Below are 27953 nucleotides of genomic sequence, written 5' to 3'. Positions count from 1 at the left end.
ATGCACCCTGCAGCCAGGGTCCAGCCAGGGCTATGGCCTCGTCATAAAGGCCAGTGTGGAGAAAGAGACACTGCGGAGCCTACACGGTGTGGGCAGGCTTTAGCTCCTGTGGTCATGGGACTCAAGGTCTTGGTTTCTCACTGGTTTTCGGCCAGGGTGCCCTCAGCTCCTGCTGTGGGCCTCCCAACAGGGCCACTTCCTTCCTCAAGCCCCAGAGCTTCTGCAGAGGTGCATGTTGCCATCCGTGTGTGTGTGTTCATGGGAATTGAGCCCAGGAGTGCTCCAGCACTGAGCTATACCCTCACCTTTGTTTCTGTTTGAGATAAGGTCTCCACATGTTGCCCAGCCTGGCCTCCAACTTTTGGTCCTGTCTCAGTCTCCAGAAGAGCTGGGATCATGGGCATGCATGTGCCAATGTGGGTGCTGCCATCTCGCGTGACGTAATCACAGGGGTCATCGTGACATTGGCTGTTTCATCTGTTGGAAAGGCTCTGAGCACTCGAGGTGTGAGCACGGGAGGCAGGCGTGGGGCCACCTGCAGTAGCCTGGCTTATCCGTCTCATCTCCCTTCTCCCCCTGCTCTGTCCCCTTGCCTGGAAAGGTGCATGTTGGGCAAAGGGGCAGTGTCAGGGGCTCCCTGGGCCCTGCTGGCTGCGGTCACTGCTCTGGTGATTGTCCCTTTGTCTGTGCTGACAGACTGGCTGCTTGGAGTGGAGACTGCCCGGCTCTGTGGCCCACAGCCTGTCATGGCCCTGGAAATGTAGAAGGACTCAGTAGATGTTTGTGGAGTGAACCCAGGACCCAGCAAACGAGCTGGTGACAGGTCCGCAGGGCAGCTCTGGACCGTAAAAGCCTGCGGCTCCACCGTGAGCGCTGACGGCGGCTTGGCCCCTCGGCCACTGTTCTCCCAGTTTGGGGGGAGGGGGGGTGGTGGCACCGCCCCCAAGGCTGTCACCAGGGGTTTGACAGCACACGTCTTGGTGCGAGGCTGGCCTTTCTGACGTGGATAGTCACCGAGTGACCTGTACTTCTTTATTGCCCCCTTTGCAGTGAGTTTCTGGTCCCACGTCCCCTGAGCCCAGCAGATCTGAGGCCTGGAGAGCCTGTCCCTGTGCACTGCGGGGCTCCACAGAGGTGTGCTGGGAGGTGGGCCACGCCACCCTGGTGAGGGACTGTGGGCTGAAGACAGGGCTGTCACTTTGCCACCTTGGACTTCTCTGGGGTCTAGACACTTCCTAGTAGATGACTCTTTGGAAGGGCCTGGCAGTGAAGGAGGCCCCTGGCCTGCGGCCTGTCCTCTCCTGCTCCGCGGGTGAACCCAGGGCTCCCAGGGCTGGTGCTGGGCTGACTGGTTTCCCAGCAGAGCAAACAGTCGTGGCCTCGTGCTTTCCACCCTGGCCCGCACATCGGCACGGTGGGGCCAAAGGTCATTGCTCGTGGGTGGCTCCCAGGTGTATCGTGCCTGGGCAGAAATTGGATTTCAAGCCACCATCTCAAAGTACTTTAAATGAGACACTGAAGGCAGCCACGGTGGCCCAGAGCAGGTCTGGCCAGCTTGGCGAGTGTGCCGACCAGCCATGCCCACTGTGGACGCCGTCTTGGAGCAGGTCGGGGAGTTTGGCTGGTACCAGAAGCAGGTCTTCCTGAGCCTGTGTCTGATCTCCACGGCCTTAGCCCCCATCTACCTAGGCATCGTCTTCCTGGGCTTCAGCCCCCCACACCGCTGCCGGAGCCCCGGGGTGTCCGAGCTGAGCCGGCGATGCGGCTGGAGCCCGGCCGAGGAGCTGAACTACACGCTGCCCAGCCTGGGGGCTGCGGGTGAGGCCTCCCTCCGCCAGTGCATGCAGTATGCGGTGGACTGGAACCAGAGCACCCTCGGCTGCCTGGACCCTCTGGCCAGCCTGGCTGCCAACAGGAGCCAGCTGCCACTCGTCCCCTGCCAGCACGGCTGGGTGTACGACACTCCTGGCTCCTCCATCGTCACCGAGGTAGGCGTGGGTCCTGTGTCTGGGGTGATGTGGAGGATTCAGGGACAGGCCAGAGATGGACGAATCCTGTCCAGCCAAGGAGGGCAGTGTCTTGCTCCATGTGCGTGCCGCGGTGTCACGCTGTGTCCTGGCCTGCTGCATTCTTTGCCTCAAACTCTGGGAATAGGAGAGCTGATACCCTGGGAGCGCACGGAGCAGGTGCACTGAGGGTTGAGATTCTACCGGGCGCTTAAGGGTCTCTACTCCTGCCCCACCTGCTTCTCCCGAGCCTGCAACTTCACTTCTGTGCTCCCCCATGGTTGCTATTGTGAAACCCTCCACTTGAGTGGTGACAGGTCACCTGAATGATGGCCACTGAGATGGAGTGGCATTGCCTTGCCTTTGCTTGATCTCAGACATGCTCCTTATAAGCTGAGCATCAGTGGGTAGGTTACTCAGCCTCTCTGAGTCTTTCTCATCAAACTGGTGTCATAAGAACTTGCCTCACTTGCAAGATTCAGCTGAGAACTGCGAGGGCACTGGCCAGGTATCAACACGTCATGCTTTGGGGTCCTGTGTGTCCTGGGGGGCAGGCAGTGGTGTCCCAGGGGCCTTGCTTGGATGATTTAATTGGTTCTTTGAAAATTTTGCTTTGATAATCTTTTAGTAAAAAGGACCACAAGAGTTTTTTCCTTTTATGGACCTTCTATGGGCTTGCCAACTGGAAAAGCCACAGGCCAGGCCAATTCAGAGGCCATGAGCAATGGCTTGGCTTTGGTGGGGACGTCATACACCCAGAACCGGGGGTGACGCCTTGCAGGCCCATCCCCGACACTGTCCGTCACTACCCCACCTGCTCCAGGGCCTCTCGGTCTCCTTCTTCCTTTCATCCCTTTCCTTGGTGGTCAACACATCTGGGGCCCTTCCTGGAGGAAGGCCGCGTCCCTCCCCCTGACCTGGCCAGTAATCTGCCTGCTCAGCTGGAGCAGCTGCTCTGTGTGCTGCTGAGCAGATGCCGTCTCCGAGGCATCCCCTGTGGCAGCTGAGTCACCTGGCTCGCCTGCCCGGGATGCCCCGCTCTGGGACTCAGAGCGGACCACGGTGGGGACCTGTCTGTTGTCCGGGACCAGGACATCTGCTCGCAGGGACCCGGCCAGTCACTGGTCCAGTCACTCGTCCGTCTGCTTTCCCCTGGGCATGCTCCGAGCTCCCCCTCTGTCCCAGCCCTAGGAGTGACGCTGAGGGGACAGAGGAGTAGCTGTGTGGTCCCCTCAGAGTCTGCAGTCTCAGAGGTGCGGTGGGAAGGAGACCACGTCTGCTAGGGGTGCAGGGTGCGGGCTGGGGGGCCCCTGCCGAGCTGCGCCCCGCATCTTCCCAGCTGGCCTCGGGGCATTTTGGCCGGCAAGGCGGGGCTCGGCGCTCAGTCAGTCCAGGCCTGGAGAACGGCTGGAGTCAAGGGTCAGGGTCAGCAGACTTGTGCTGCCTCCAGGGAGTTGTTAAGTCGATTCCAAGGGCAGCCTCTCGCCTTGGGGTCATTGTATGGCATCCTTAGGGTTCCCAGGAAAAATAGGAGGCCCCTGTTATAGTTTAACTTCAGAGAGTAGAATTTATTTTTTTAAAACTTTTGAGACGAAGTCTTGCTTTGTTGTCTAAGCTGGTCTCAAACTCCTGGAGTCAAGTGACCCTCCTGCATCAGGCTCCCGAGTAGCTGGCACTGCAGGCGTGGACACTGGACCTAGCTAGAGAGTGTACTTTTGTTTTTTAGGATAATTATATGCTGGATATTGCATGATATTTTATATTGATAACTGGGGTTGGGAATGCAAATGTTACATGGAATATTTTTATACTAAAAAGATTATTGCTTATCTGAAATTGGGGATTTAACCAGGCACTCCATATTTTTCTTTGCTACATCTGGCAAAACTACCTTAGGGCCTTAGGGTTTGGTCTTATTTAAGGAAAGGGAACAAGACACTCCTAACTAGACCCACTGAATGGTCTAGAAGCAGGTTGGTGGTAGGATCTGAGTCTTCACAAGAGACAGGGAGATGCAGGAGGCGGCCAGGAAAAGAGCCCAGACAAGAAATGTCAATCAACATGACATGATGAAACGATGACATGCTACAAGCGTGTGGAAGTGGCTGTGGGTCAGAGAGAAGGAGGGGACCATTTGGCTGAGGGTTCTGGCCTGAGCAGGCAAAGGGAGCCACTGAGCACTGGGCTGAGGACCCAGGAGAAGCAGCAGCTTGACTAGGTGAAGAGGTGATGCGCTCAGGCTGCAGAAAGGAGCAGAGGGGACAGAGGCAGGGGCAGAGGTTTTGTAGAAGACATCAGCTACGTGTGGGGAAAGAGGGGCCTTCAGATGACCCCAAGAGCTAGGGTCCCGGGACTGTGCCCAGCAGGGACAGTGGGGAGGAGCCACTTTCAGGAGCATGTCCATGGTGCTGGCCTGAGTCTGCTGGGTGCTGGGACTCCTTTGCAGGAGGCAGCGGAAGCGCAATGGAAACCAGCCCTGGACAGTTTTAATCTCCTTCCAGCTGCTCTCAAGCTGCCCTCTCCTCAATCCTCATCCTACACCGAACGTGGTTCCTGTGGGATTGACTGCGGTCGTTCGTTTCTGTAGAACTAATTTTTAACCTAGTGTTGCCTTGGACGTTGGCACTGGCTTGGGCAGGAAGATGAATGGCCTTGTTTGAACAGCAAGTTCAACTCCCACTCCAAGGCCTGGGGACCAGGGTCAGGAGGACCCCTGGGCAAGGGGCGTGATGTCCCCTGGCCTTTGACTCCCTGTCAGGAGGGTCTGCTCTGTGCCTGGCTTCAGCCATAGCCCCATCCCAGCCCAGGCATGAGCACCTAGCGAGAAGCGGGTGGTCAGGCCAGTGCACCTGGCCTGCCTCGGCCTGTGCAGCTACCTGCATTCCCACTGTGACCACAGAGAGGGATTTGAGCGAGGGCCTGGGTGGTTCTTGAGAGGAGGCAGTGGACAACAACGCCCGGTGCTGGACAGGGTGGCCAGGCCTTGGTGCAACCCCAGCAGGAACAGTGACTGGGCTGAGGACACCTGTCTGGCCCTGTCCTTTGTGCCGCCCGGGCCTCTTTGTGGGCCAGGCCTGTGTTTGCAGGGTGCACACGAGTGCCTGGGTGTGGTGGAGGGCTGGCTCGGGAAGGGAGGGAGTCGCTGTCCCTGCAGGTCTCTGGGGACTCATCCCCCTCATGACTCAGCTGTGTCCGTCCTTGTGGGTGGCAGGATCAGAAGTGAGACAGAAACAGACCACTTGCTCCAGCCCAGGGGGCCTTCTGGCTGTGCGCGCAGTCCCAGGCAGGGAGGCCATGGAACTTTCAGGAAGGGGACGGGGCAACTGACGGAGGCACAGACTTGCAAAGACTGAAATGAAACCAGAATGGCAGCCAGAAGGGATGAGAGAGGCCAGGGGCCATTATCCTGGCTGATATGGGGGAAGTTCAGGCAGACTCTTGGTAGTTGGAGACAGAGACCTGGGACAGCCAGTAACACCAGGGATGGCCTCTCCTGCATCTTCCGATGGCAGAGTCTCTGGCGGCAGGAAAACCAGGGGCTGCACAGCTGCAGAATGACATCCTGAGAGGGCCACCTGGGGGAGGCCCCAGGGCAAGGTGTGCTTCAGGTCGCATTTCAAAGGAAATAAACGGATTGGTGGAGGGGATGAGCGTGACACTGAGCAGCATCTCATCACTCCCACGGGACAGGACGACTGATGGCCAGGCTCCTGTTGGCTCCTGAGAGTCGGTGTAAAGAGGAGTCCTCACTGTATTGCAGAGAACGCGTCGCTCGGGCCGAGGGCTCCTCAGCCAGTCAGAGGCGCTGGCCGGGTTCAGCCTCGGGCTCTGAGTGTCTGACCGAGGGCAGCTCTGGAGGTGGGCGGTGTGATAAATAAAACTCCTTAAAATCAGTGAAACTCCTTGGGGCTCACAGGTGAGACAGGACAGGTGCACATGCCTGATTCTGATGGGGACCCTGAGGCTCCAAGTTGCCCAGTGACCTGTTGCCATCCCACACCCCGGTGTCACTTTGTCTGCTGGAACCACGAACCGGAAGCCAGCAGAACAGAGAGGGAGACTGGAGGGAAGGAGGCCCAGGAAGGGCCCGGCTCCTGCCTCCCACCCTCAGGCTCCCGGAGGCTGCCCCTCTGTGGGTCTCACTCAGCTCTAAAGTGGCAGTGGTCCCTGCGCATGTGCGTGTGTCACCCTGTGCTCTGGGGGGGAGGTCCCATCCCCTGCTTTTCTCCCTCAGGGCTCTGGAGGCAGGCGCCTCGCTTCCACTACCCCCTCTCCCCATCCTGCCTCCCGCTCCGTCACCTCCGGCCCTGGGGTCTCCTCCCACTTCTCCGACTCACTCAGCTGCCCTAGCCGCCCCACCGCCTCACCTCCGTCTCTGCCCCTCCCGTGCCACTCCGTGCCAGAACGTCCCCAGTCGCTGGCGGAACTTGTCTAATTAAATTCACGAAGGATCCTCAACTGGCTCTGGGAAACATCTTGTGTTTCTTTTGCTCCATTTATTTTGGGCAAAGCCGTCAGCTTGCTTTCTTTCTAGAGAACTTAAGGCAGCCACGTCTCCTGAGCAGGCCTGTCTGTTCCTGCTCCGTTTCCAAAGTCATTGTGTCCTTTGATGGTCAACTGTGAATGGCAAAGCACCTGACCACAGCTGCTGTAGCTAATGTCCCTTTGAGGGCATCAGAGATTGGCATGTGCTGAAGCCAGCTGTCTCGAGTCTCAGGAAGCTGTGCTGAGGGACGGCCCGAGGCTGCTCGGGGGCCTGGCCTGTCTGGGGGAGGGTGGAACGTGTGGTTCTGGCTCACGCGACCTTCTGTTCTGGGTCTCGCGGGCAGTTTAACCTGGTGTGCGCGGACGCCTGGAAGGTGGACCTCTTTCAGTCCTGCGTGAACCTGGGCTTCTTCCTTGGGTCCCTGGGCATCGGCTACATCGCAGACAGGTGCGTGGAGGCTGCCACCGTCAAGTCCCCACCGTGCCAGGAGATGGGGCAGGGGTGGAGGACGTGGCCACTTGGAGCGCCTTGCAGAGGGTGGTGGAGAGGGGACATGGAGGCAGCTTTGGGCTGCCGTGGGGCTGCCTGGTGGGGAAAGGGGGAGCCAGGTGCGGCTCAGAGATGGGACAGGGGCCGAGGGAAAGGGGAGCGAGGCGAGGTGTGCTGCAGGCTGTGGGCCGAGCGGTCATCTGGAGGAGGGGGAGGTGGCCAGGAGAGACTCCTGGGGCTGCAGCGAGGGGAGTCCCCCTCAGACACAGAAGCTTGGCTGGCGAGGCACAGGGGTGTCAGCAGGCAGGTGGCTGGATGTGGCCGCGTGCTCAGCCCCCGCCCGCCTCCTTGTCTCCGCAGGTTCGGCCGCAAGCTGTGTCTCCTGGCGACCTCGCTGGTCACGGCCCTGTCGGGCGTGCTGACAGCGGTGGCCCCGGACTACACGTCCATGCTGCTCTTCCGCCTGCTGCAGGGGATGGTCAGCAAGGGCAGCTGGATGTCTGGCTACACCCTGAGTAATCCCCGGGGGCCGAGGGCTCCCTGGGCCCAGGGAGGGTGGAGCCCGTGAGGGGCCGGGCGGGCTCTCAGGGAAGGAGCCTTCAGGGTGGAGGAGCTGTGGTCGCTAACCGGGTGTCCAGCGACAGGGCAGGCGAGGGGTAGTGTGGCCTCCTCCTCTGTGGCTGTGGGTGGGGGCACAGGGAGCTGAGTGGTGGGAGCGAGTTTTCATTTACACGTGAAAGAGCCGGCCACCCCTTGAAAGACGTCCAACCCGGCGGGTTTAAAGGACACTCCAGAGTCAGGAGGGAAACGACAGAAGAGACAGACATCACGGGTTTTCAAAAATCGAGGTGTAAAGCGGCGGGAGTGGCCGACCTCGAAGCTGTTCCTCTTACTCCGCGATGGGTGAGAACCGAGGCAAGAGCGCCGCCCGTGGAGGAGAGTGGAGCGAAGAGCCCGTGGGTCTCCCGGGCCCTTGGGTGGCGCACGGCAGGCCGGGGAAGCTAACCCACATTTTTGCTTCTTTAAGAAAAAAGCAGCAGCCAGGCTGGTCATCTCTAAAACTGATGCCCTAGCGCTTGGCCTTCTGAGGGCAGGTCACGGGGGCCAGGAGAAACGTGCTGCCTTGGGAGACCACCATGAGCTGGGGTTTCGTTTGGTTAGTTGAGCGACATCCTGTGAGCTCCCTGTGCACTGTGAGGTGCGTGGATCAGAGGAGTAGCTTGGGCAAAACCCACGCTCCAGCACTGAGCAGCTGCGTGACCTCGGGCGAGTGACATAGGCTCTCTGTGCCTCAGAAACTTCAAAATGGAAGTGACAATGGTGCCCTCTTCCTGGGACTTTGCCCTGTAGGACAGGCTCAGGCCAATGCCTGCCACACAGACGCCTCTCTAATCGTCACTGACGCTGCTTGGCAGGCAGTGGTAGGGGCTGGGGTGCTGAGATAAATAAGGCGCCTGTCTCACCTTCAGGAGCTCAAGGGGATGCGTGGGGCAGGTGCCAAAGTGGGCTTTTACCCTGGATAAAGGAAGAGCCTTAGGAGACTTCTGTCCCTTGATGGGCTTCCCCACTTGCTCCGGACACACGCTCCCTGGTTCTCCTCTTGCTTGCTGGAAGCTCGTTCTCATCTCTTTTCTTGGCTCCTGATTTACATGTCAGGACCCCAAGGGCCCAGGATGTGACCCTCCTCCATCCCAGACCTGCTGCGTCCACAGACTCACCCGCATAGGCACAGTGTCCACCCCGGCGGCTCAGGCCACACAGGTTGCTGTCAATGCCACGTCTCCCTTTCGCCTCACACTGCTCCAATCCATTTGCGAATCCCAAATTGACTTTATTTCCCAAATACACAAGACCCGCACCCGTGTCATGGCCTCTGCTGGCCCACAGCACCACCGTGGCTCCATCTCCAAATGGGCACCCTGGCTGCACCTACGGCCAGCTGCCAAGGGAGCCTTTGGAAACAGATGGTGGCTCGCGGTTCTCCTCTGTCCACACGGCTTTCCAGAAAGAGGCAGAGTTCTCGTAAGGCCCCGAGACCCCACAGGATCGCCCCCAACTCAGACCCACTCCCCAGCCTCCACGCTCTGCCCCTGCGACCTCCAGGATCTCCACAGCCCCCCTCCAGGCCTCGGGGTATTCCCACCACCTGGCCCGCGCGGTCTGGTCATCTGAGCGGCTGCCTCTCCCACCTCCTCCCCATCTCCTCCAATTCCGTCCATGCGACCTGCCACCCCCGCCACGCTCCTGATTTCCCTCCTTCATCTTGCTGCTTGTCCCCCTTGGCACGGATCACCCTCCAACCTAGTATGGGTGTTAAATGTCCCTCCGTGGGCTGCCGGCCATTGAGAGCGTGAGGCCCCCCTGGCCTTGAAGCCTCCCAGCACCCACAACAGCCCCAGCCCCAGCCGACACTCCCCTGGGCAAAGCCGCTGAGCACCCCTGGCCCTGAGAGAGTCCAGCTTCTAGGGGAAGGTGTGGGAGGAGAGGAACGTGGAAGGTAAGTGAGGAGCCAGAGGGAGGGGCGGCTTGGGGAGGAGGAGAGACGGAGGCCACGCGGGGAGGAGGTGGGAGCGGGCAGCCAGGGCCCGGAGAGGAGGCCGAGGGGAGGCTCTTGGCCCTGCTTCCCTGGGAGCCAGTGGCGCCTTCTCTGTTTCAGTCACGGAGTGCGTGGGCTCGGGCAGCAGAAGGACGGTGGCGATCCTGTACCAGGTGGCCTTCTCCGTGGGGCTGGCGGGGCTCTCTGGGCTGGCCTACGCCATGCCCCACTGGCGCTGGCTCCAGCTGGCCGTGTCCCTGCCCGCCTTCTTCTTCCTGCTCTACTACTGGTAATGCCCCCCGAGAGCCAGCAGGGGCTGGCACGGCTTCCTGCTCCACGTCCTGTCTGCCCTGGGGCCAGCTCAGTGGGGCAGAGGGCCACGTGACCCCTGCTGCCACACAAGATCCCCATCCCCACCTGCCAAGGGGCCCTGGTGTCCACACGCCTGACGCGGAGCTGTTTCTGGAGACTGCGTATGGGCCATGTGTGCCCTTGGGCTGTCCTGGTACTGCCAGATGACCCCGATGACATCGGGAGCTATCCTTAGATAGCGCGGTCAAGCTCACACCCCCTAGATAGACCAGAGCAATGCGATGAGTCAGACGAAAATCCAGGAGCCTAGTGAAAATCCAGGAGCCTAGTGAAAGCCCAGCCTGGGCTTTCAATGTGCACCTTGCGGGTACGTGAGGCCCAGCCACCCGCACTGAGCCGGCCGCAGGGGTCCTTCTCCTGCTGGCTGAGGAGGCAGCTTTCCAGGGTTGCCCCGCAGCCCGGGGACATCTTGGAGAGGACCCGCCTATGGTGTCTAGACCATGGAACAGGGTCATTTTGCCACTAGGGCTCCGCCTCCGCAGCCCTGTGAAGCTCGGTGCGCCGGCACTGGGCCCTCCACCCACTTCTCCCTGTCATCTACACAGTGATGCCGGCGTCCACAAGGCTCTGACCCGGCCACAGAGTAGGGTCTGATCTTGGTTGAATTGATTTATGGAAGAATGATTAGAAGGGCTGCCCAGGGTAGTGTGTCCCTGGGAGGCATGCACACTGGGTCGCTGTTGAGCTGTCCAAACGAGGCGCTGCTCTTAAGGGCTGTGGGCAGCTTGCAGGGTCTGGAGGGAAAAGCAGCTGGGGCCAGGAGGGCAGAGGAAACGACAGAGGGGAATAGCCTATCTGTGCATCTCCGCCACAGTTCTTATCTGTGGGTGGCGCTGGAGTGGACCCAGCCTCTCTAATCAAAAGCTGGCTCCTGAGCGTTGCACAGTGATGGCCAGAAGATCTGGGGACCCTGCTCCTGGAGAGATGGGCCCTGCTCCACAGAAAGAAGACCAATGGGGAGCTGTGGTCTCTTCTCTCTGTGACTCTTAGCAGGTGCACCTGAGTATGAGTGACCCTCAGAGCTCATGATGGGACCACGCGGGCCAGCACACAATGGCTCTGGGCCTCATCCACCAGCAGCTTGAGGAATCACAGTCCCAACCTGGGGGGGGGGGCACCCTCTCCTCAGCGTTTTAAGTCAGGTGAGTTCTGGGGGAGTGCCACCTGGTGATGCCCCATGTCCCCAGGTGCGTGCCAGAGTCTCCCCGGTGGCTGCTGTCACAGAAGAGAAACACTCAGGCGATGAAGATAATGGCCCACATCGCCCGGAAGAACGGGAGGTTGCCTCCGGCTGACCTGAAGGTGGCAGAGCCAGGACGGCGTTCCTCACTGCGCGGATTTGGGGTGGTGCAGGACGTAGAAGATGCTCCTGGGGGTCCCTGGGGAAGCCGCGAAGCTGTGCTCGTGGTCAGGGTGTGACAGCCAGCAGTGACAGTGGCCTACCCAGGGGCCGTCCGGCTCACAGCTCAGTGGGTGATGATCGGTGTCCCCCTAGATCCTCTCTCTCGAAGAGGATGTCACCGAAAGGCAGAGCCCTTCCTTCATGGACCTGCTGCGCACGCCCAACCTGAGGAAGCGCACCTTCATCCTGATGTACCTATGGTGAGGCCCTCGCCCTCTGCCCAGGCCAGACCCCTGAGCTGCCCGACACGGGGTGCAAGAGGAAGTGCACAGCATTGTTCAGGTGCAGGAAGAGAAGGCCGAGGAGCAGCCTCAGTACAGGGGTCTCGCTCAGAGCTCTGGCAGAGAGAGGCCTTGTCTCCCAGGGAAAGGCCGCTGTGGTGGGAGGATGCTTGTGGGCGCGAGCGGGCACAGGGAGGAGTCCAGCCGCCTCGGCTCCACGAGCCTCCTCTGCGGGCAGCAGCCAGGCCTTGATGGAAGGTGGGGGAGCCTCAGATCCCTCTCCCCCCCGATGCTGTCAAAGAGGAAGGACGTCACTGGAACGCAGAACCCTCTCAAGCTGAGCCCTTCGAAGGGGAGACGCCTTTCCTTCCTCACATCTAAGAACTTACGGACCCCCTTGAGGGTCTCTGTGCCCTCTTTATCCATGGGTCAGAAAACTCCCGCACACACGTGGGTTCACCCGCTTGCCCTTGCCCACGCCTGCCCCTCTCCCAGCTGCTAGCATGAGAAGGGACCTCGGCCTGTTGGACCAACTCTTCAACATGGGCCTCAAAACTAAGCAATCCTTTAGTTGCTCTCTGGCACCCCGGGCCCAGCAGCCAGACCCTGGGTCGCCCCCTTTGATGGGGGCAGCTCTGCCTCCCAGTTAGAGTTGCTGGCACTTCCACGTAAGGTTCTATTGCACCAAGAGTTGACCTAGTAGGGCAGTGCCTGGCGCATGGTAGGCGCTCAGTAGATGTTTGCTGAGAGTTGAATGAAACACTGCTGTTCCACGGAATCCATCAAGTTCGTTAGACTTGAACTCACCTTGCTCTGCCCAGCCCTGGGGTCCTGCACCTGACCACACAGTGAGCCCTTGCAAAGCTGGGGCAGCTGGTGGGCTTCTGTGATGCTCGTGTCTGGTTCTGCAGCCTCTCTGTGTGGAGCCTGCAGATAGAAAGTTATTTGCTCACTTGTACTGACTCAGCTTTCCCTCAACCCCGGTCACTCCCGCCCCAGGGTGGCATTGGGCGCCTCTGTTCTCTTAAACCCACCCCGATCCAGGCACATCTGGACACTGGCTGCTGACACCCTCCACAGACTGCCTAACCCACTGGGAACTGAGCCAGGGTCCTTTGGTGGCCCGCCAGTGCTTACATGATCAGGCCCCCGACACCTTCTCCCGGTCTCCCTCTATCCCCACCTGCTTCTCTTCCTTACTGCACGCACCCTGGGGGCTCTGCCCACCTCCTGGCTTTTCAGTCTCTGACTCAGCGTCCTCACCAGCAGTAGGAGCAGTGACGGTGTTTAGCTCACAGGTGAATTAAAGAGAGGATTTGTGTAGCGCTCTGGGAACAGAGTCAGGCATAGATACAGGAAATGCTCACGAGCACAAGGATTTTCGGTTGCTGTTGTTTTAATATGTTCATGCAGTTCAGGGTCCTGCCAGAAGGTGGCAGCCCTGCTCATTTGTCGCCTGGTGAGTCCACAGGCAAATCCCAGTTGCGCGTTCTTTTCCCTTAAGCCGTTTCACCAGCAGGATGGGACGGTTCCTCCTGACTGGCCGAGTGGCGCGGGTGGCTGGGTTCTCTGAACTCACTAAGTTGCATGTGTGTGCCTTCCTTTTTTGTTCTTTTGACCCTTTTATCCAATCAGTAGTGATTTGGGACAAGAAAAGAAAGCACCTCAAGGCTCCTCTGGCGGAGACTATAACACAAGGGCATGTTAATGAGGAGCAGCAGGTGCCACCTCAGTTTTGGGGCTCACCCGCAACTTGCTTGCTGGGACAAGACCAGGGTTTCTTATTGACCAAAATCTCATTGAACAATGTAGACACAGATTCGATCTAAGATGTCGCTACTCTCCAAAACGATCTCTCTCCAAAGTGACACACAGCAGCCTCCGCCGAGACTGGGCTGGAGAGTGGGCGGTCCTGTGACGTGCAGATGGAGGACCCTGCAGGGGTGTGGTGCGGGAGCGCCCAAAGATGATGATGATGACGATGATGCTAACATGGAAAGCCCATTTTTTCTGTGTACCTACTGTGTGCCAGGAATTCTAATGGGCACTTTTGTCCGTCAACTCAGTGAATGCTTGAGACAAACTCAATGTGTCAGAGACTCTTATTATCTCACTTACAGATGAGAGAACTGAGGTCCAGAGAGGTCAGTGAACTTCCTGAAGGTCACACAGCTTATAAAGCAGTGTAATGCCTGAAAGTGCTTGCTCACGACTGCCTTCTCCTGCCTGCCTCTTTGGGAGCCCGTTGGCCTGTTAGAGGAGGCTGGGCATGTGTTGTGCTGGGAGAAGTGTCAGATGTCTAAGAATGCTGTGCACGGCAGCAGCTCTTGTTTCTATCCCCAGGGGCCTTGGGGTGTGAGGCATCCTCTCGCTTCATGAAGAAATTTCTCTTCAGGGCCCTTCTATGGCACCCTTCCTGAATTTCACCCTCTATGCCAAGTGCCCACGTCCCTCCAGCAGGCGGGGCGCCCTCCCTGGATGGCTCCTCCTGTGCGGGGCTTGCCTCTGACTTGGACCCTGCTCTTGCCCAGGTTCACCTGTGCCGTGGTCTACCAGGGCCTGGTCATGCACATGGGGGCCACCAGCCAGAACCTCTACCTGGACTTCTTCTACTCTGCACTGGTGGAGTTCCCAGCGGCTCTTGTCATCCTGGTCACCATTGACCGCATCGGCCGCATCTACCCGTTGGCCGTGTCCAATCTGGTGGCCGGGGCAGCCTGCTTGGTCATGCTGTTTACCTCACACGGTGTGTTGCCCCTCGTCATCGGCTTCCAGGGGACTGAGTTGTGGGCAGGGTGGAAACTTTGGCAAGACTGGAACCAGACAGGGCGTCACCTTCCTTCATGATTTCTTTTTAAATTTTAAGTTGGGGTATAACCAACACGTAACGAGCACTTTATAACTGTGTGGCCCGGTAAGCCTGGGTTTGGGGACCCCCCCGGGCGGCAGGGGCCAAATGCCCGCCCAGCACCCCGGGTGTCCCTCTCGCTTGTTCACACCAGGTCAGCACAGCCCTGCCCCAGGCGCCTGGCCTCTGGCCACAGATCAGCTCTGCCTGTCCCGAAGGGCACATGGCCCGCTTCCTTTCTTTCTGTGTGCTCGGAGGTCCTCCTGTTGCTTCCAGTGTTTGTCCCTTGGGGGCAACGCTGGGGTGGGCGTCCTTGTACATGTCCTTGTGGCGGACCTGTGTCCCTGCTTCCCACGGGCACAGGGCTGTGAACACACTCGCTGGGCCCCCGGAGGCACAGTGTGGCTTCAGTCCACACCGCCTGACAGATTCCCCAGAACAGCCAGACCTCCTCCCAGCGGTGCTGCATGTCCCCTTTGCCGGGTCTCACCAGGGCCTCACCAGGGCCTCATCAGGGCCTCATCAGGGCCTCTCCAGGGCCTCGCCAGGACCTCTCCAGGGCCTCTCCAGGGCCTCGCCAGGACCTCTCCAGGGCCTCGCCAGGGCCTCTCCAGGGCCTCGCCAGGACCTCTCCAGGACCTCTCCAGGGCCTCGCCAGGGCCTCGCCAGGGCCTCGCCAGGGCCTCTCCAGGGCATCTCCAGGGCCTCGCCAGGGCCTCTCCAGGGCCTCACCAGGGCCTCATCAGGGCCTCATCAGGGCCTCTCCAGGGCCTCGCCAGGACCTCTCCAGGGCCTCTCCAGGGCCTCGCCAGGGCCTCGCCAGGGCCTCGCCAGGGCCTCTCCAGGGCCTCGCCAGGGCCTCGCCAGGGCGCAGGTCTGTGGTTCCCACAGTCCAAGATGGAGCAGGCTGCGGGGAAAATCAGGCAGCTCGGCTTCACTCGGTTTGAATTTGAGAATGGACGCTGCCTTTAGCTTTCGCTGGCTTTGGAGATGTGAACGATGCAGGGCGGAGCTGCTCCTTTCTCCTTCTTTACTGCTTGTGCCCTGTGCTTGGTGGCTCTGGTGAGTCGTGCCACCCGCCCTGTTGCAGGGAATTGTGCAAAACGTCTTGCGAAATCTGTATTATCTTTTTTCTTGCGGTGCTGGGGGTTGAACCCAGGGCCTTGTGCTTGGGAGGCAAGTGCTCTACCAACTGAGCTACATCCCCAGCTGCAAAATCCGTATTCTTAAGAACCAGGCTGGAAGGTGAGAGATCAGAGGAGCGGGGGAGGAAAGCTCAGTGGGCAGGACAGAGAGGGAAAGAGCAGAGTGGGTCAGAGGGAGGGAGTCCCCCGTACGCCCCACCTCCCACTCTCGGGACCCCTGGGTCAGATGGAGGAAGGGGCGGCTCTTAAAAAGTGACAACTCTGAGAGCCCGAGGAGGGTGCTGAGGGCCCGGTCTGCTCAGTCTTCGCAGGGCGGGCCTGAGCAGCTCCTGCCTCTCTAGGCGTCAGAGACAGGCGGACACAGAGGCCTTGAAACGCTTCCTAGGGTGTGAGTGACAGTCACCGGATGGGGACGGACAGGGCAGGGCCGGGACAGCGTGTGGGCACCGCGGGGAGCATCGGAGTGAGGTCCCCAGGGAGCCAGGAGGCAGCAGCCTTGGGCTGTACGCCAAGCGCAGCAGGAAAGCCTGGTGACTTTGGGTGGGAGTCCCTCGGTCTGACTTTGATGTGAACGTGTCCCTCTGGCTGCTGTAATGTGCAGCCCCAGCCAGCCGGGCAAGGTGGGCACACCTGTTCTCTGAGGGCAGTGAGGCGTGTGTGTCCAGGAAAACCTGCCCGGCCCTCCCCAGGAGCATCTCCTTCCGCTCCCGTCTTGTGGAGGCTGGGTGGAGTGCGGGCCTTGCCAAGGCTCAGCGGGCTTCCGGAGAGAACCCTGAGCTGTGTCCATGCAGTGAGCAGCCCCCCTCCTTGGGAAGCTCTCACCATCTGTGTGACACAAATCGAGTCTCCCTAAGTCTCCAGTGTCTGGGGACAGGGGCCAAGATCGTGCAGTGTCTATGGCCTCAGAGGCCTTCGAATGAGCCAGTGTGGCTCGGGACACTTGCATCATGGTGTCGGGGGCCATGCAGGTGAATGGACGGCAGGGGTTGTTGGTGTCTGTGTTCCTTCCTGGGATGCCCATAACCGTGGTCACCCCAATGGGGTGAGGGCTTCCCAGCAGCTGTCTCAGGGATCAAAGATGTTTTGGTTGGAGACCAACATAGATAGAGGATTTGTTCAGGGATGACCTGAGGGAGCTCTTCCGTCACATCTGTCCTAAGGTTTCAGGGTTGTGCTAGCAGGTGACACTATTCTATGATCATCAAAAGGTCAGCTTTTAAATCCTGTGGTCACAGTGGGAATATGACACACATCATCTCTAAGACTCATGACAACCTGGACGCTGGCTGTCATCATTCCCATTTTATAGCCACCCCAAAGGTGCCAACAGCTCGGTCCCACTGTCAGGAGGCACAGCCGGGCCTCGAAACCCATTCCTTTCTCTGGTAAGGAATGGAGTCTTCTCAGCCGTGTCACCGCCAGGTTCTGAAATCTCCCCGGCTTGGTGCACTCATCTGAAAATGAAAGGGTGGGAGAGAACAACCTCGTGGTCCAACCCAGCCCGCATGACTTCCCTCAGCAGCCAGAGAGCCTCCCTGTGTGTCTCTCTGCAGGTCTGCACTGGCTGAACGTCGTGGTGGCGTGCCTGGGCCGAATGGGGATCACCATTGTGCTGCAGATGGTCTGCCTGGTCAATACCGAGCTGTACCCCACGTTTATCAGGTGAGCCAGGCGCGGGGGCGGACACGGAGGCAGCCTCCTGCCGGCCAGGGGCACGGGGACCAGCCTTCTCCAGGTGTTTCCTCGTGTCCCCAAGGGCTGGTCGGTTGGATGCTGGGCACTGTTAGGAACACACACTCTGAGAGGTAGGGTTGGGTGTCAAAGAGAAGGTGCCCTGGTTATGAGAGAGAAGGTGAAGTGTGGCCGCTGGAGTGGGCCAGGGGCGGGGAGCATGCGGGCTCTGCAAACAGGTGACACAGGAACAGAGGCTTCTGGGACGGAGGATGGAGCCGCGGGCGGGTGGCGGGAACGCTGAGTCTGAGCTGCGCCTCAGGGATAGCCGGTGTGTGGGTGTTGGCCGCTCTGTCGACACCTCTGTCGTCGCTTCCTTTAAACAGCTGACGCCGGATAGTGACACAGAGCCTTCCGCACGTAGGCTTCCGGCTGGCCTTTCCACGTGTCATTGAGAACCCTTGTCCCCAGGTGTATACGGGGAAGCCGAGGTTCAGATGGGGAGCGAGACTTTCCAGGGTCACGCAGCTACAAAGTGCAGGCCCAGGACAAGGACCGTGTCCTTCTGCCCTGGACACGTGTGCTTTCTCCACTCAGATATGTCACTGCTCTGTAAACTGAGGAACTTCAAAAAATATAGTGAAATGGGACATTTACGGCCTGAAAGCTCGCTGAGTGTTCGGCGGGTGCGTCAGGGGCGTTCACGTTGTGTGATCCATCTCCAGAGCTCCTTCCACCTTGCAAAGCGGTGACGCTGTACCTTTAAATAGCATCGCTTTCCCCACTCCCCAGCCCGGCAGCCACCGTCCCTCTCTGTCGCTATGATTTCATTACTCTAAGAACTTCATCTAAGTGGAATCATACAGAGTTTCTGTGACTGGCTTATTTTAGCATGATATCATCAGGATTCATCCATGTTATAGCACAGACTCAAATTCCCTCCTTTTTAAGGCTGAGTAATATTCTACTATGTGTAGGTACCTTATTTGTTTATCCATCCATCTGACAACAGACACTTAGGTTGCTTTCACATTTTGGTGGAAGTGAATAGGGCTGCTATGAACATTGGTGCACAGATATCTCTTGGAGACTCTGTTTTCAATTGTTTTGGATACATATCTAGATGTGGAATTATTAGTGTTACGATATAGACATGATGTGTCCCCCAGAAACTCCTGTGTTAATCAGGTGTGAAAAAAATCAGATCATAAGAGCTATAACTGAATTGGTGGATTAATCCATGTGGTGGCTGATTGATACCTTCCTGCCTGAGCTGAGTCACTTTCCTCTGCCACGCCCTTCCACCAGGACGTGCTGCCTCACCTTAGCAATCGAGTCAGCCAGCCATGGACTGAACCTCTGCAACCACGAGCCCAAAATAAATTTTCCTCTCCTGAGTTGTTCTTGTCAGGTATTTTGATGAAAAGCTGACTAACACAAATGGCTCCTGTGATAATCCTACTTTTAAGTTTTGGGTAACCTCTGTCACCGTTTTACATTCCCACCGACAGTCTACAGGGTCTCAATTTCTCCACAGTCTCACTAGCGCTTCTTTTCTTTGTTTTCATAGCAGCCACCTGTGGGGTTGAAGTGAAGTCGCATCGTGGTTTCAATTTCCTTAGTAATTAGTAGTGTTGAACGTCTTTTCATTTACTTGTGCCATTCATCTACCTTCTTTGAAGAAAAGTCTAATGAAGAACTTTCCCATTGTTAAAGTGGGCCCTCTGGCCATCTTGCTGCTGTTGTTGATTGTAGTAGCTCTTTATATATTCTGGATCTTGATGCCTTAGCAGATGGATGATTTGCAAACATTTCCTTTCATTCTTTAAGTTGCCTTTTTATTCAGTGAACTGTGTCCTTTGAAAAACAGAAGTTTTTAATCTGATGTGGTCCAGGGTCTCTCTCTTTACTTTTGTTGCCTATGCTTTTGGTGCTGAAGAACTCATTTTTTAAAATGAGGCTTACATAGACCCAATCTACTTTTCCTTAACACAAGTTCCGATGGTGTGGCTCTTCAGCCCTGGAAGCCCTGCACACAACGGAGACTGTTTCCGGCGGCCCCCGGTGTTTCTAGATCCCCCGGCTTCAAGTTCCTTCTCGCTCCACCTCCAGCTCCTGGCAGCTGCAGATCTGATTTCTGTCCCTACAGTGTTAACGTTTCCCGGCTGTTCTGTAAAGGAAATGGCAAGACCGCCCCCCCGCCCCCCATAGTCTTTGTTGCTTGGCTCCTTTCACCTTCGCTGGGGGTGGGGTCGTTTGCCTTGTTGCATCTTTACTGCCGCACGGTTCACCAGTACGCGGATGTCGTTGCTTGACCATTGCACTCCTCCCAGTTTGGGGTGAGTTTGATAAGCCTGCTGTAAACATTCATGTCCAGGCGTTTGGATGAACATATGTTCTCATTTCTGTTGGGTAAAACTTAGGCGTGTGATTGCTGGGTCTTGTGATCTGTGTGTGTCCAACTTTACTGGAAACTGCCCAGCCGTTGCAAAGGGCACGCCGGTTTGTATTCCCACCTCACCCGTGAGAGGCCTAGTTGCTCCGTGGCCTCATCGGTGTTTGGGAAAGTCGGTGTTAAGCCATTAGGCGGTGGTGTTATCACGGCCCTGCTTTTTCCTAATCCCTAGTAATGTCGAGCATCTTTGCAAGGCATTATTGCCATCTGTCTTAGGAGACTTGGTTTTAAATGAAGAGCATTATAATTGTAAAAGTGACCATTTTATTTGATGTTTTAAAAATTGCCATTATCTTAACTTGACTTTTGTTAGAATTTAGTGTGTTACCATAAACCTTTTTCCTGTGCATAGATTCTTCTTTTCCCTTTGTCAGCATATAAATGGTTTCTCAGAAAATCCTAGCTCCCAACCTCATCTTACAAACCTGCACTTCTCTGAGCCTTACAGTGATGACCCTGAATTATTCTCTTTTTTCTGCCTGTTCCTATATCAAAAGGCCCTGTCTCAGACTCTCATTTGTATAACATTGTTTGGACTGAGCACAGAGATGAAGGCAAAGAGAAAATCTTCTACACGGGCAGTTCTGAGTCCAGAGTCTAAAAGAGTTGGGACAAATAATTCCATTGTCATGGCCACCAGTCCCAGGAGACTGGCTCAGAATATAAACTGTCTAAGATGCTGTGTTAGTGAGCTTTGGGTTACTATAATAAAATACCTGAGATAATCAACCAAATTAGGGGAAAGGTTTATTTTGGCTTATCGTTTCAGAGGTTTTAGTCATGAGCACTTGGCCTTGTTATTTTGGGATAAAATGGCACAGTGTATCATGGAGTAAATGCATGGTGGGGATTTCTGTTCCCCTCAAGGAAGCCAGGAGGCAAAAACAGAGAGAGGGTAGGAGAGGGATTGGGGTCCCATTACCTCTTTCAAGGGCACATCCCAGTGACCTCACCTTCTCCTGCTAGGTCCCACCCCATAAGAATTCCCCACCCCCAACAGCACCACAAGCTGATGACCAAGACTTTAACACATGATTCTCTGGGGGACACTTATTCAAACCACAGTGAGTACCAAGTGTCTGGTTCTTTGTGGAGAAAGATCACGTAACCTACCCCCAAGGGGCCCTGACTCCTATGCAGAGAGTGGGTGATGAGGATCCGCAGGACCTAGGAAGGGAAACTGGGTGTTCAGAAACCACTTAAAACCGCACACATGCGCACACTCGCATGCACACACACATGCGCACACAGTCATTCAGATTCCAATATTTGTAGTCAATTGAACTAAATCTAAATTACAAAAAAAGGATCACTTCTGTTACTTTGTTACTTTTTAAGTACCCCAAATTCAGTCACATACTATCTGAACCGTTTTGACCCTATTCCCGGGGGCTTCTGAGTTGAACAGCTTTCTAAAACCCCAGCTTTCCGCAGCACAGGAAAGAGCGCCCATGGGCACCGACGTGCCTGCCTTGCTTGGAAAATGGCCTCCACGTTTCCCTCCCTCTCTGTGTTGTGAGCTCCTTGAGAACAGGAGCCACAGTGTGCTCTACAGCTGCGCTAACCAACCACCAGATTCTTGTAGAATGATGCCCTGAAGTTCCACAGAAATCTGAATTTTAAATTAAAGGCTGAGCTCCCTTCTTTTTTATCTGCTGTGCACTTATCAAAAAGTTTTCTTGCTCTTTCCCATCTTGCAAGATGGTGGGTGAAGAAGCAAAGAAGTTAGACACTGTGGAGGAGAAACATGGAGCCAAGCAGCGGGGGGCACTGGCATGGTTACAAAGGGAACCCTGAGGCTAAACGCCCGGGAGCGGGAAGCCCCCTGCTGCTGAAGCCCTGTGCCCACCTGGCTCTCCTGGTCTGCTCTGTGTTCCAGAAAGGCCATGGACAAGAGCACACACTTAGCTGCCAGACCCAAGGTCGGAAGGGAAATGAAGGAGGTTCTTGCTTAACTTTCACAAACACCACTTGGTATTTGTGACAAGAATGATGGTCCCTGGGTGGTTAAGCCTGGGTGACCATTTCCCACGAAGACGAAGCTTCCCGTGAAGGATGAGCTGGGCAGTCACAACGAACACCCGGCGGTCAACTCGCGAGGAAACTGAGCTAGTGACACTCTTGGGACCCTCCTGGTGGTCCTCACCAGGGTCACAGAGGCAAGAGGGTGGTGGTTTCCCTGGATCAGATGAGCAGTAGCTTGCTACTCACGACCTGACCCCTTTTCTTCAATCGAGTTCCTCAGCATAGAACACAGTAGAAATGTGTCATGGCCACCACCAAAAATCTGACATCAGAAATATGAAAGTCCCCAAACTCTTCACTGTTTACTTCAAGAAGAAACGGAAAGCCCAGACACCAGGAAGGTGAGAGCTTCCCACGGAGAAAGAGAAGCATGAGATTACAGAGCAGTGCAAGGTTGACCAGAAAGCTCTGGATTCACGAATTTTAGCAGAAGTCAAAGCTATTTCTCAGCTCCAGCTATTTATCAATCCCTTTTTGATCTAACAAATGGAATCTATTATCTCAAACATCTTCAAATTCGTTACCAAGAACTTATTAAATTCTACTACATTTAATTTTTTTTTTTGTTTAACATTTATTTTCTTAAAAGGGTCAAAAAAAATTATGGTGCATTTTTTTTTTTTTCTCCTGTGGAAATCACACAAAATCTATTAGAACAGAGGGAAAAAGCCTCCCTTAAAGCAGGATAATCTCTGAAAGTCATGATGTAGGGAGGCCAGTAGGTCTGGGAAGATGGCTGGCGAGGACACCGTGACAGCAAGCCTGGGGCAGGCGGAGTGTGACCTTGAAGGGCGTGAGCACACTCCCTACTGGAAGGGACAGAGCCGTGCAGACCTGGAGGGCTGAACTCCTTCCCTGCACATCGTGCAAATGATAGAGATGACTAACTATAAAGTAAGAGCTTAGAGCGAAGGTGTACGTTCCTGGGAGAGAGATTAAAGAGCAAAATGAGAGAAGAAATTGAAGCCACTCGGGAAGGAAACAGAAATGAAAAAAATCAAAGCATTTGAGAAATGAAAACCAACTTGAAAGCAGTACAAAAGAGAGTAGGTTCAGTAAAGAAAAGACGAGACGGGACTCAGAGTGGCAAAATAAAATGGAAAAATGCAGAATTTGAAAGACCTAGCATTTATATATCTTAATGTTTTTAATATTAACACAAGTTAATGTGTACACACACACACACACACACACACACACACACACGCACGCACTCTGACCCTTACAGCTTGACCAATGTGCAAATGGCAGTTCCCTTGTTCTCTCTGGTCCAGAGGCTGCTCCTGGACCTTGCAGCTGGCTGCGGAGTGCTGAGCCCTGAAGAGCCCGGGACCCTCACAGGAGTCGGCACTTCTGTTTGCTCTAAGATAAGGAAAGGGACTCTTGGGAAACCAGATCACAGGATGCCACCCTTTGACTCTCTGTCTTTTCCCAGGAACCTTGGGGTGATGGTGTGTTCCGCCCTGTGTGACGTGGGAGGGATCTTCACCCCCTTCCTGGTCTTCAGGCTGATGGAGATTTGGCAAGGCTTGCCCCTCGTTTTGTTCGGTAAGAAAGCTCTCGTGAGGCCTACCACCCCTGCTTTCCAGCCTGCAGGGCCCAGGGCGAGTCCTCGACGTGCTTGCTGATGCACTTTGAGGACGGCACGTGCTCTTCGGCCGTCTCTTGGGAAAGATAAGATACCTTTTCTAGGAAATGGCCAGAGATTTATATCTGATGGCTCCTGAATCCAGTCACTCATTCCCGAGCACAGACCCCATGGGCCTTAGGACAGCCTCCTGCTTCCTCCTGTGATCAGTGAGCATGGGGCTCTGCAGGGGCTGGACCTCACCCCTTCTGCCTCTGGAGCTTAGAAACGGAGCGAGCGGGCCTCAAAGTGCCACATCTGCTTTATTGCTGATAAAGTGGGGCTAGTGAAAGAGCAGGAAGCTGCCCTTTCTCCCCCAACCTTGAGCGCAGGGCTCTAAGACCCGCTGACCGAGTTGTTAGAGAGCAAAAGGCTGTTACTGGGCAGAGAACACCTTGCACAGGTGACAGCCAGGGAGAGGGGAAGGTGGGAGGAGAGAGAGGGGGAGGGAGGCAAGAGCGAGGGGAAGGGGACAGACAAGGATGGGAGGAGGGAGGGAGCGAGGAGGGTGGGAGGAACGGGGAGCGAGGGGTCCCTCGTGCCCACACATATCCTGGTTATGCTCTGTATTCGTGTCTGTCTGTCTCTATCAGCTCCGTCTATCACAACTAGTCAAAACTGAGTTTCACCGTGTCCTTGGGTCCACGTGGGTCAACAGATCCTCTCTAATCCTTAACGTCAGTTACTGTGAAACTTCATACGTCTGTGGAAGGACAGAGGCAACGTTTCCCTTTCCTTCTCTGGCATTTCCTCGGTTACCCTATTGTTTTCTTTTCTGAACAGTTTTAACAATAAGCAGTGTCCCCACCCCCGTCTGACATGTCTTTGGTGGGCCGTGAACATTTCTGAAGCCGGAGTTGTCTGTGCTCTCACGCCGCCACCTGACATCTCTCCCTTGAAGGGGTGCTGGGCCTGACGGCCGGAGGAATGACGCTGCTCCTTCCGGAGACCAAGGGAGCTGCTTTGCCCGAGACCATCGAAGATGCTGAGAACCTGCAGAGGTCAGGCCCCAGGTGCTGGCGGGGAGATGGCGCCCTGCCCGCCAAAGGGTCACGATCTCACGCCACGCACTCCATTTCTTCCATCTTAAAAGTTTAGGAGAGCTTTACAGATATCTGTCCATCTCGGTAGTACTTCCAGGGCTGCCACAGAGGGAAAGGAAATTCAGTAGCCACTGACAGGGTGTCAGGAAAGAAGAGAGCGTGAACGTGCCTCCACCACGGGCAGCTGCTCTAAACTTCACCCAGAGAACCATTTGCATTTGTCACTGATGGACCACAGGATCCCTGGCCCACCCTGAGGTTAAGACTATGCTGGAATGTTTTAAATCCATCTTCTGACCCATTAGCAATTGCTGGTTCAGATTCTTCAGTGATTTTCTTTACAAAGAATGGCTGGAAGTCTTGATTCTTGTGATGGGGGATGCTTTAGTGGAGTTTCAGATTCTAGAGAAAGGAAAGAAAGCAAAAGCACCTAATGAAACAATCTTTCAAGTCCCTTTCCAGGCCCAATTCCAGGGGTCTCGTAGCAAGACACAGGTGCCTGGGCAGTAGAGTGACTCAGGAGTCATAAGTACCCTGGGTTTAGACCCAGACAGGGTCGGGAGACTGTGGGATTGTCACTGACCCCTTCAGAGCCTGACTTCCTTCCCTGTAATACAGCACCTCGTCCCTAACTTAGAGGGCTGCCGTGGAATCGAGTCGCCCAAGCCGGAGGCTGACTCTTCTCGTGCCTGGATCACAGAGGGTGTTCACTACATCTCAGGTTGTCTCCATTCTTCTTGCAAAGTGTATGATTTCTTCAGTGATTCTCAAAACTTTGGAAGAATCACAAGGGAAGTTATAAAAATGCAGATTCCTTGGTCTCGATTTAGGTAATGAAAGCAGGGCCCAGGCTTCTCTGCCAGAGGTACCACTTCCCCCAGATGCTCTCTGGCCCTCCCCTGGGAGAACTCTGGATGGCTCAGTGCTGATGATTGACAGGCACCGTTTTAACTACACACGCCTTTCCCAGTTCATGATGATTTCCTTCTTTGGGGTTCAAGTGGTAGAACTATTCAGCTACTGTTGTGTTATCTGGTTTGATATGTCGCTTTCTTACTTGGTAACAGGCACTTGGAGGCCACTTTGTTTACTACTCAGTCCTCCCTGCCTGGGAAGCCGGGTGCTCCTGGCCTGAGTCCCACAGCCCGCACACCCTCTGCTCTCCATGGTGCTTTTCCATTTTATAAAACGTCATTTCATTGTTTGTCTTCTCTGCTATATAATTCCGTAAGCAGTAGCCAATCCATTCCCAGAGTGACCCCTTCTGTGACTCCCGTGTCCCTGCTTTGGAGAGACGTCAGGGATGGGCTTCAGTGGTGACGCTGGCTGACCTTGTTGAGTGCTTGCAGCCTGCTCAGCTCACTGGAAGCACTTGGCATGTTCTCCTCATCCGCCCAAATCCTGTGCAGCACCTGCAATTGCTGTCAGACCCCTTGGACAGATGAAGGAATAATGACAGTTCCCCCAAAGCCACCAGATTCAAAGTGGAGTGTCGAGTGTTAGGTGCCTGGGAAAGGCAGCAGCTCCAGGGCCCTTCCACCCGGGGGCGAATCCTGCAGGCCTGTTGCTGTGACTCAGTTCTGCCCCATGGCAGAAAGCAGCCTAGACAACACCTACCTGAAGGTGGGCCTGGCTTCCAGTAAAGGTTTATCTCTGTGCCTTGATATTTGAATTTCAATTAAAAGTGCCACAAAATATTTTCATTTTGATTTTTTCTATCTATTTAAATAATAATAATAATAGTAATAAATCTCAGCTCACAAACCTGACAAGCACAGGCTGCAAGCTGGACGTGTCCCTGGCTGTCACTTGCCGCCCCCATTTTCCTGTTGTGTGCTCTCCTGGCTCTCTCTCTCCGTTTGAGATGTTCCGCACACAGCTTTGCAACTCAAACTCCCCTGCTGACTGCTTCTTAATCTTAACTTGAATTTTCACTTCTGGTTGCTACAGGAAAGCAAAGCCCAGAGAAAACACGATTTACCTTCAGGTCCAAACCTCAGAACTCAGAGGCACCTGAGAGAGCTGCTTTTCTGGAGCTGAGATGGGAAGACACAGCCTTGGGAGGAGGGATTCTCAAGAGACTTCACTTTTCTGTGTTTTCCCTCAGACTTGCCTGCCCCCAAATTAATTTCAATTCTAAAAAAAATGGTCTCAGTGGGCTCTGTTGTATTTCGTCTGTCTTTTTTTTTTTAAATCCCTATAAAGCCCTGGTTATCTTTTCTCTATTTATCCATTTCTAGTGAGAACTGTTGGTTTGGTTGGTATCAAGTACTTACTTACTGAAAGCATTTTGAAGATCCAAGAGAATTTAAATATTGCTTTAAAAAAGACCTCTGTAGAATTTTTTTTTCCTAGAATAATCGTTGTTTTATTCATGCTCTGGAAGAAAATGCCTTGGCATTTGTGGGTATCCATGTTGCAAAAGCTTTTCAGTGTAGATTGTTTGGTGGGAAGTGGTTTTTAAACTTGGAGCTCTTCCAGCACAGTATCCCAGTCATGCTTAAATACATGTGCTGGAAGAAACCACTGTTGTCTCGTGGAGTTCAGAAGCACTAAGACCACATTAGGAAGAAGTTTCTCCCTCCTGTATTCCAGGAATAAGTGACTCAATAGTCTTGGTTTTGGTTCTTGTGATTCTAGAAGTTGAACTCGAATGCCTCTGTGAGACAGTTCAGTGGACACACCAAGGAGAGCTCACTTTACCACAGGTTTTGTGCTCCTCGATGCTACGTGCTGATCTTAGTACTGGAGGACACAAAAACTTCTATTTAAAATTTCTTTACCCGTGAGACAGGTAAAGACAACCACAAAGACAACATTCTAGCCAGTCTCCAGGGTACGCTGGGAAAATTCCTAATGTGACTGGAGGCTTGAAGAACATGCAGGTGGTTGTATTAAAAACACTCACAGCCTGTTCCAGCTAAGGTAGGCAATGACCGGAGGCTGGGGGCCGAGAGACTGTGGGAGATGGTACCAAGCAGCACGTTGGTTGGCTCTCGAGAACGGACAGGGTTGGGGGTGTAGCTCAGTGGTGGAGAACTTGCCTGGTGCTCGTGAGACCCTGGGTTCCATACTCAGAGTAGGGAAAGAAGTAGGAGGGGTAGAGGGGAGAGTGGACGTTGCTGCTTGGAAATCTGCAGCTTTGTCCTGGACCAAAAAGGCTTTGTCTTCCTAATCTTGGATGCACGAACATACAGAACCCAGGGCTTCATTTCAGCCTCCCTCCAGCAAAGGCCTCACCCTGTGTCTAGCACTTTCCAGTCGTCATGATGATGTTCTTTATTGGTAACAAACATGTGAATTATAGGCTTTGAATAAAATCTTTCAAATGTGTATCAAAAGCAGCCCTCTAATGTGTCTTGGAACCCTCTTGGCAGTGCCTCTGAGGGAGGCTCATCATTAAGACAATGACTCCCCTCCCCTGCGTAGACCTGTGGAATGGTCTAGGGCCTGGGCTGTTCCTGTAGACCAGGCCCAGCAGAGCTGACCTAGGAGGCTCGGCAGCCAGGCAGCAAGGTTTGTCTGAAGAGTGAAGTGGGCATCTGTCCATGCTCTCTGGGGGACAGAGGGTCATTCCAGGGACCAACTTCAACATGGAAATAGAGTGCACTTTAAGGTTGCCTGCTG

The 27953-nt window shown here is 55.2% G+C and overlaps 1 protein-coding gene across 5 annotated transcripts; it reads left to right on the top strand.

The window, feature by feature from the left end:
* Positions 1–1407: 1407 nt before the first annotated feature.
* On the top strand, positions 1408–27667 carry LOC306665242 (solute carrier family 22 member 1-like). Of its 5 annotated transcripts, XM_079146589.1 has the most exons (11): positions 1428–1988; positions 6836–6939; positions 7342–7496; positions 9638–9806; positions 11077–11191; positions 11385–11491; positions 14044–14258; positions 17059–17167; positions 23092–23204; positions 24185–24284; positions 26277–26485. In XM_079146589.1, the coding sequence occupies exons 1-11, from the start codon at positions 1578–1580 to the stop codon at positions 26341–26343; spliced, it is 1665 nt and encodes a 554-aa protein (XP_079002715.1). In that variant the 5' UTR covers positions 1428–1577; the 3' UTR covers positions 26344–26485. The 5 variants fall into 5 exon arrangements, with proteins under 5 accessions (XP_079002714.1, XP_079002713.1, XP_079002716.1 ...); XM_079146587.1 differs by lacking the exon at positions 24185–24284 and having other exon boundaries at positions 1416–1988; positions 26277–27667; XM_079146588.1 differs by lacking the exons at positions 6836–6939; positions 24185–24284 and having other exon boundaries at positions 1408–1988; positions 11048–11191; positions 26277–27667.
* Positions 27668–27953: the final 286 nt, after the last annotated feature.

The sequence above is a fragment of the Sciurus vulgaris genome (assembly GCF_902686455.1).
Source record: "Sciurus vulgaris genome assembly, chromosome: 7".
NCBI lineage: Eukaryota > Metazoa > Chordata > Mammalia > Rodentia > Sciuridae > Sciurus > Sciurus vulgaris.
This window is presented reverse-complemented; position numbering and strand designations above follow the sequence as displayed.

What these genes read in the sequence shown, in the direction of transcription:
- LOC306665242 (XM_079146587.1), top strand. Translation starts at nt 1,578, where the DNA reads ATGCCCACTGTGGACGCCGTCTTGGAGCAGGTCGGGGAGTTTGGCTGG. An exon ending in GCTCCTCCATCGTCACCGAG is followed by an intron (nt 1,989 to 6,835) that starts GTAGGCGTGGGT and finishes TCTCGCGGGCAG; the next exon opens with TTTAACCTGGTGTGCGCGGA. An exon ending in ATCGGCTACATCGCAGACAG is followed by an intron (nt 6,940 to 7,341) that starts GTGCGTGGAGGC and finishes TTGTCTCCGCAG; the next exon opens with GTTCGGCCGCAAGCTGTGTC.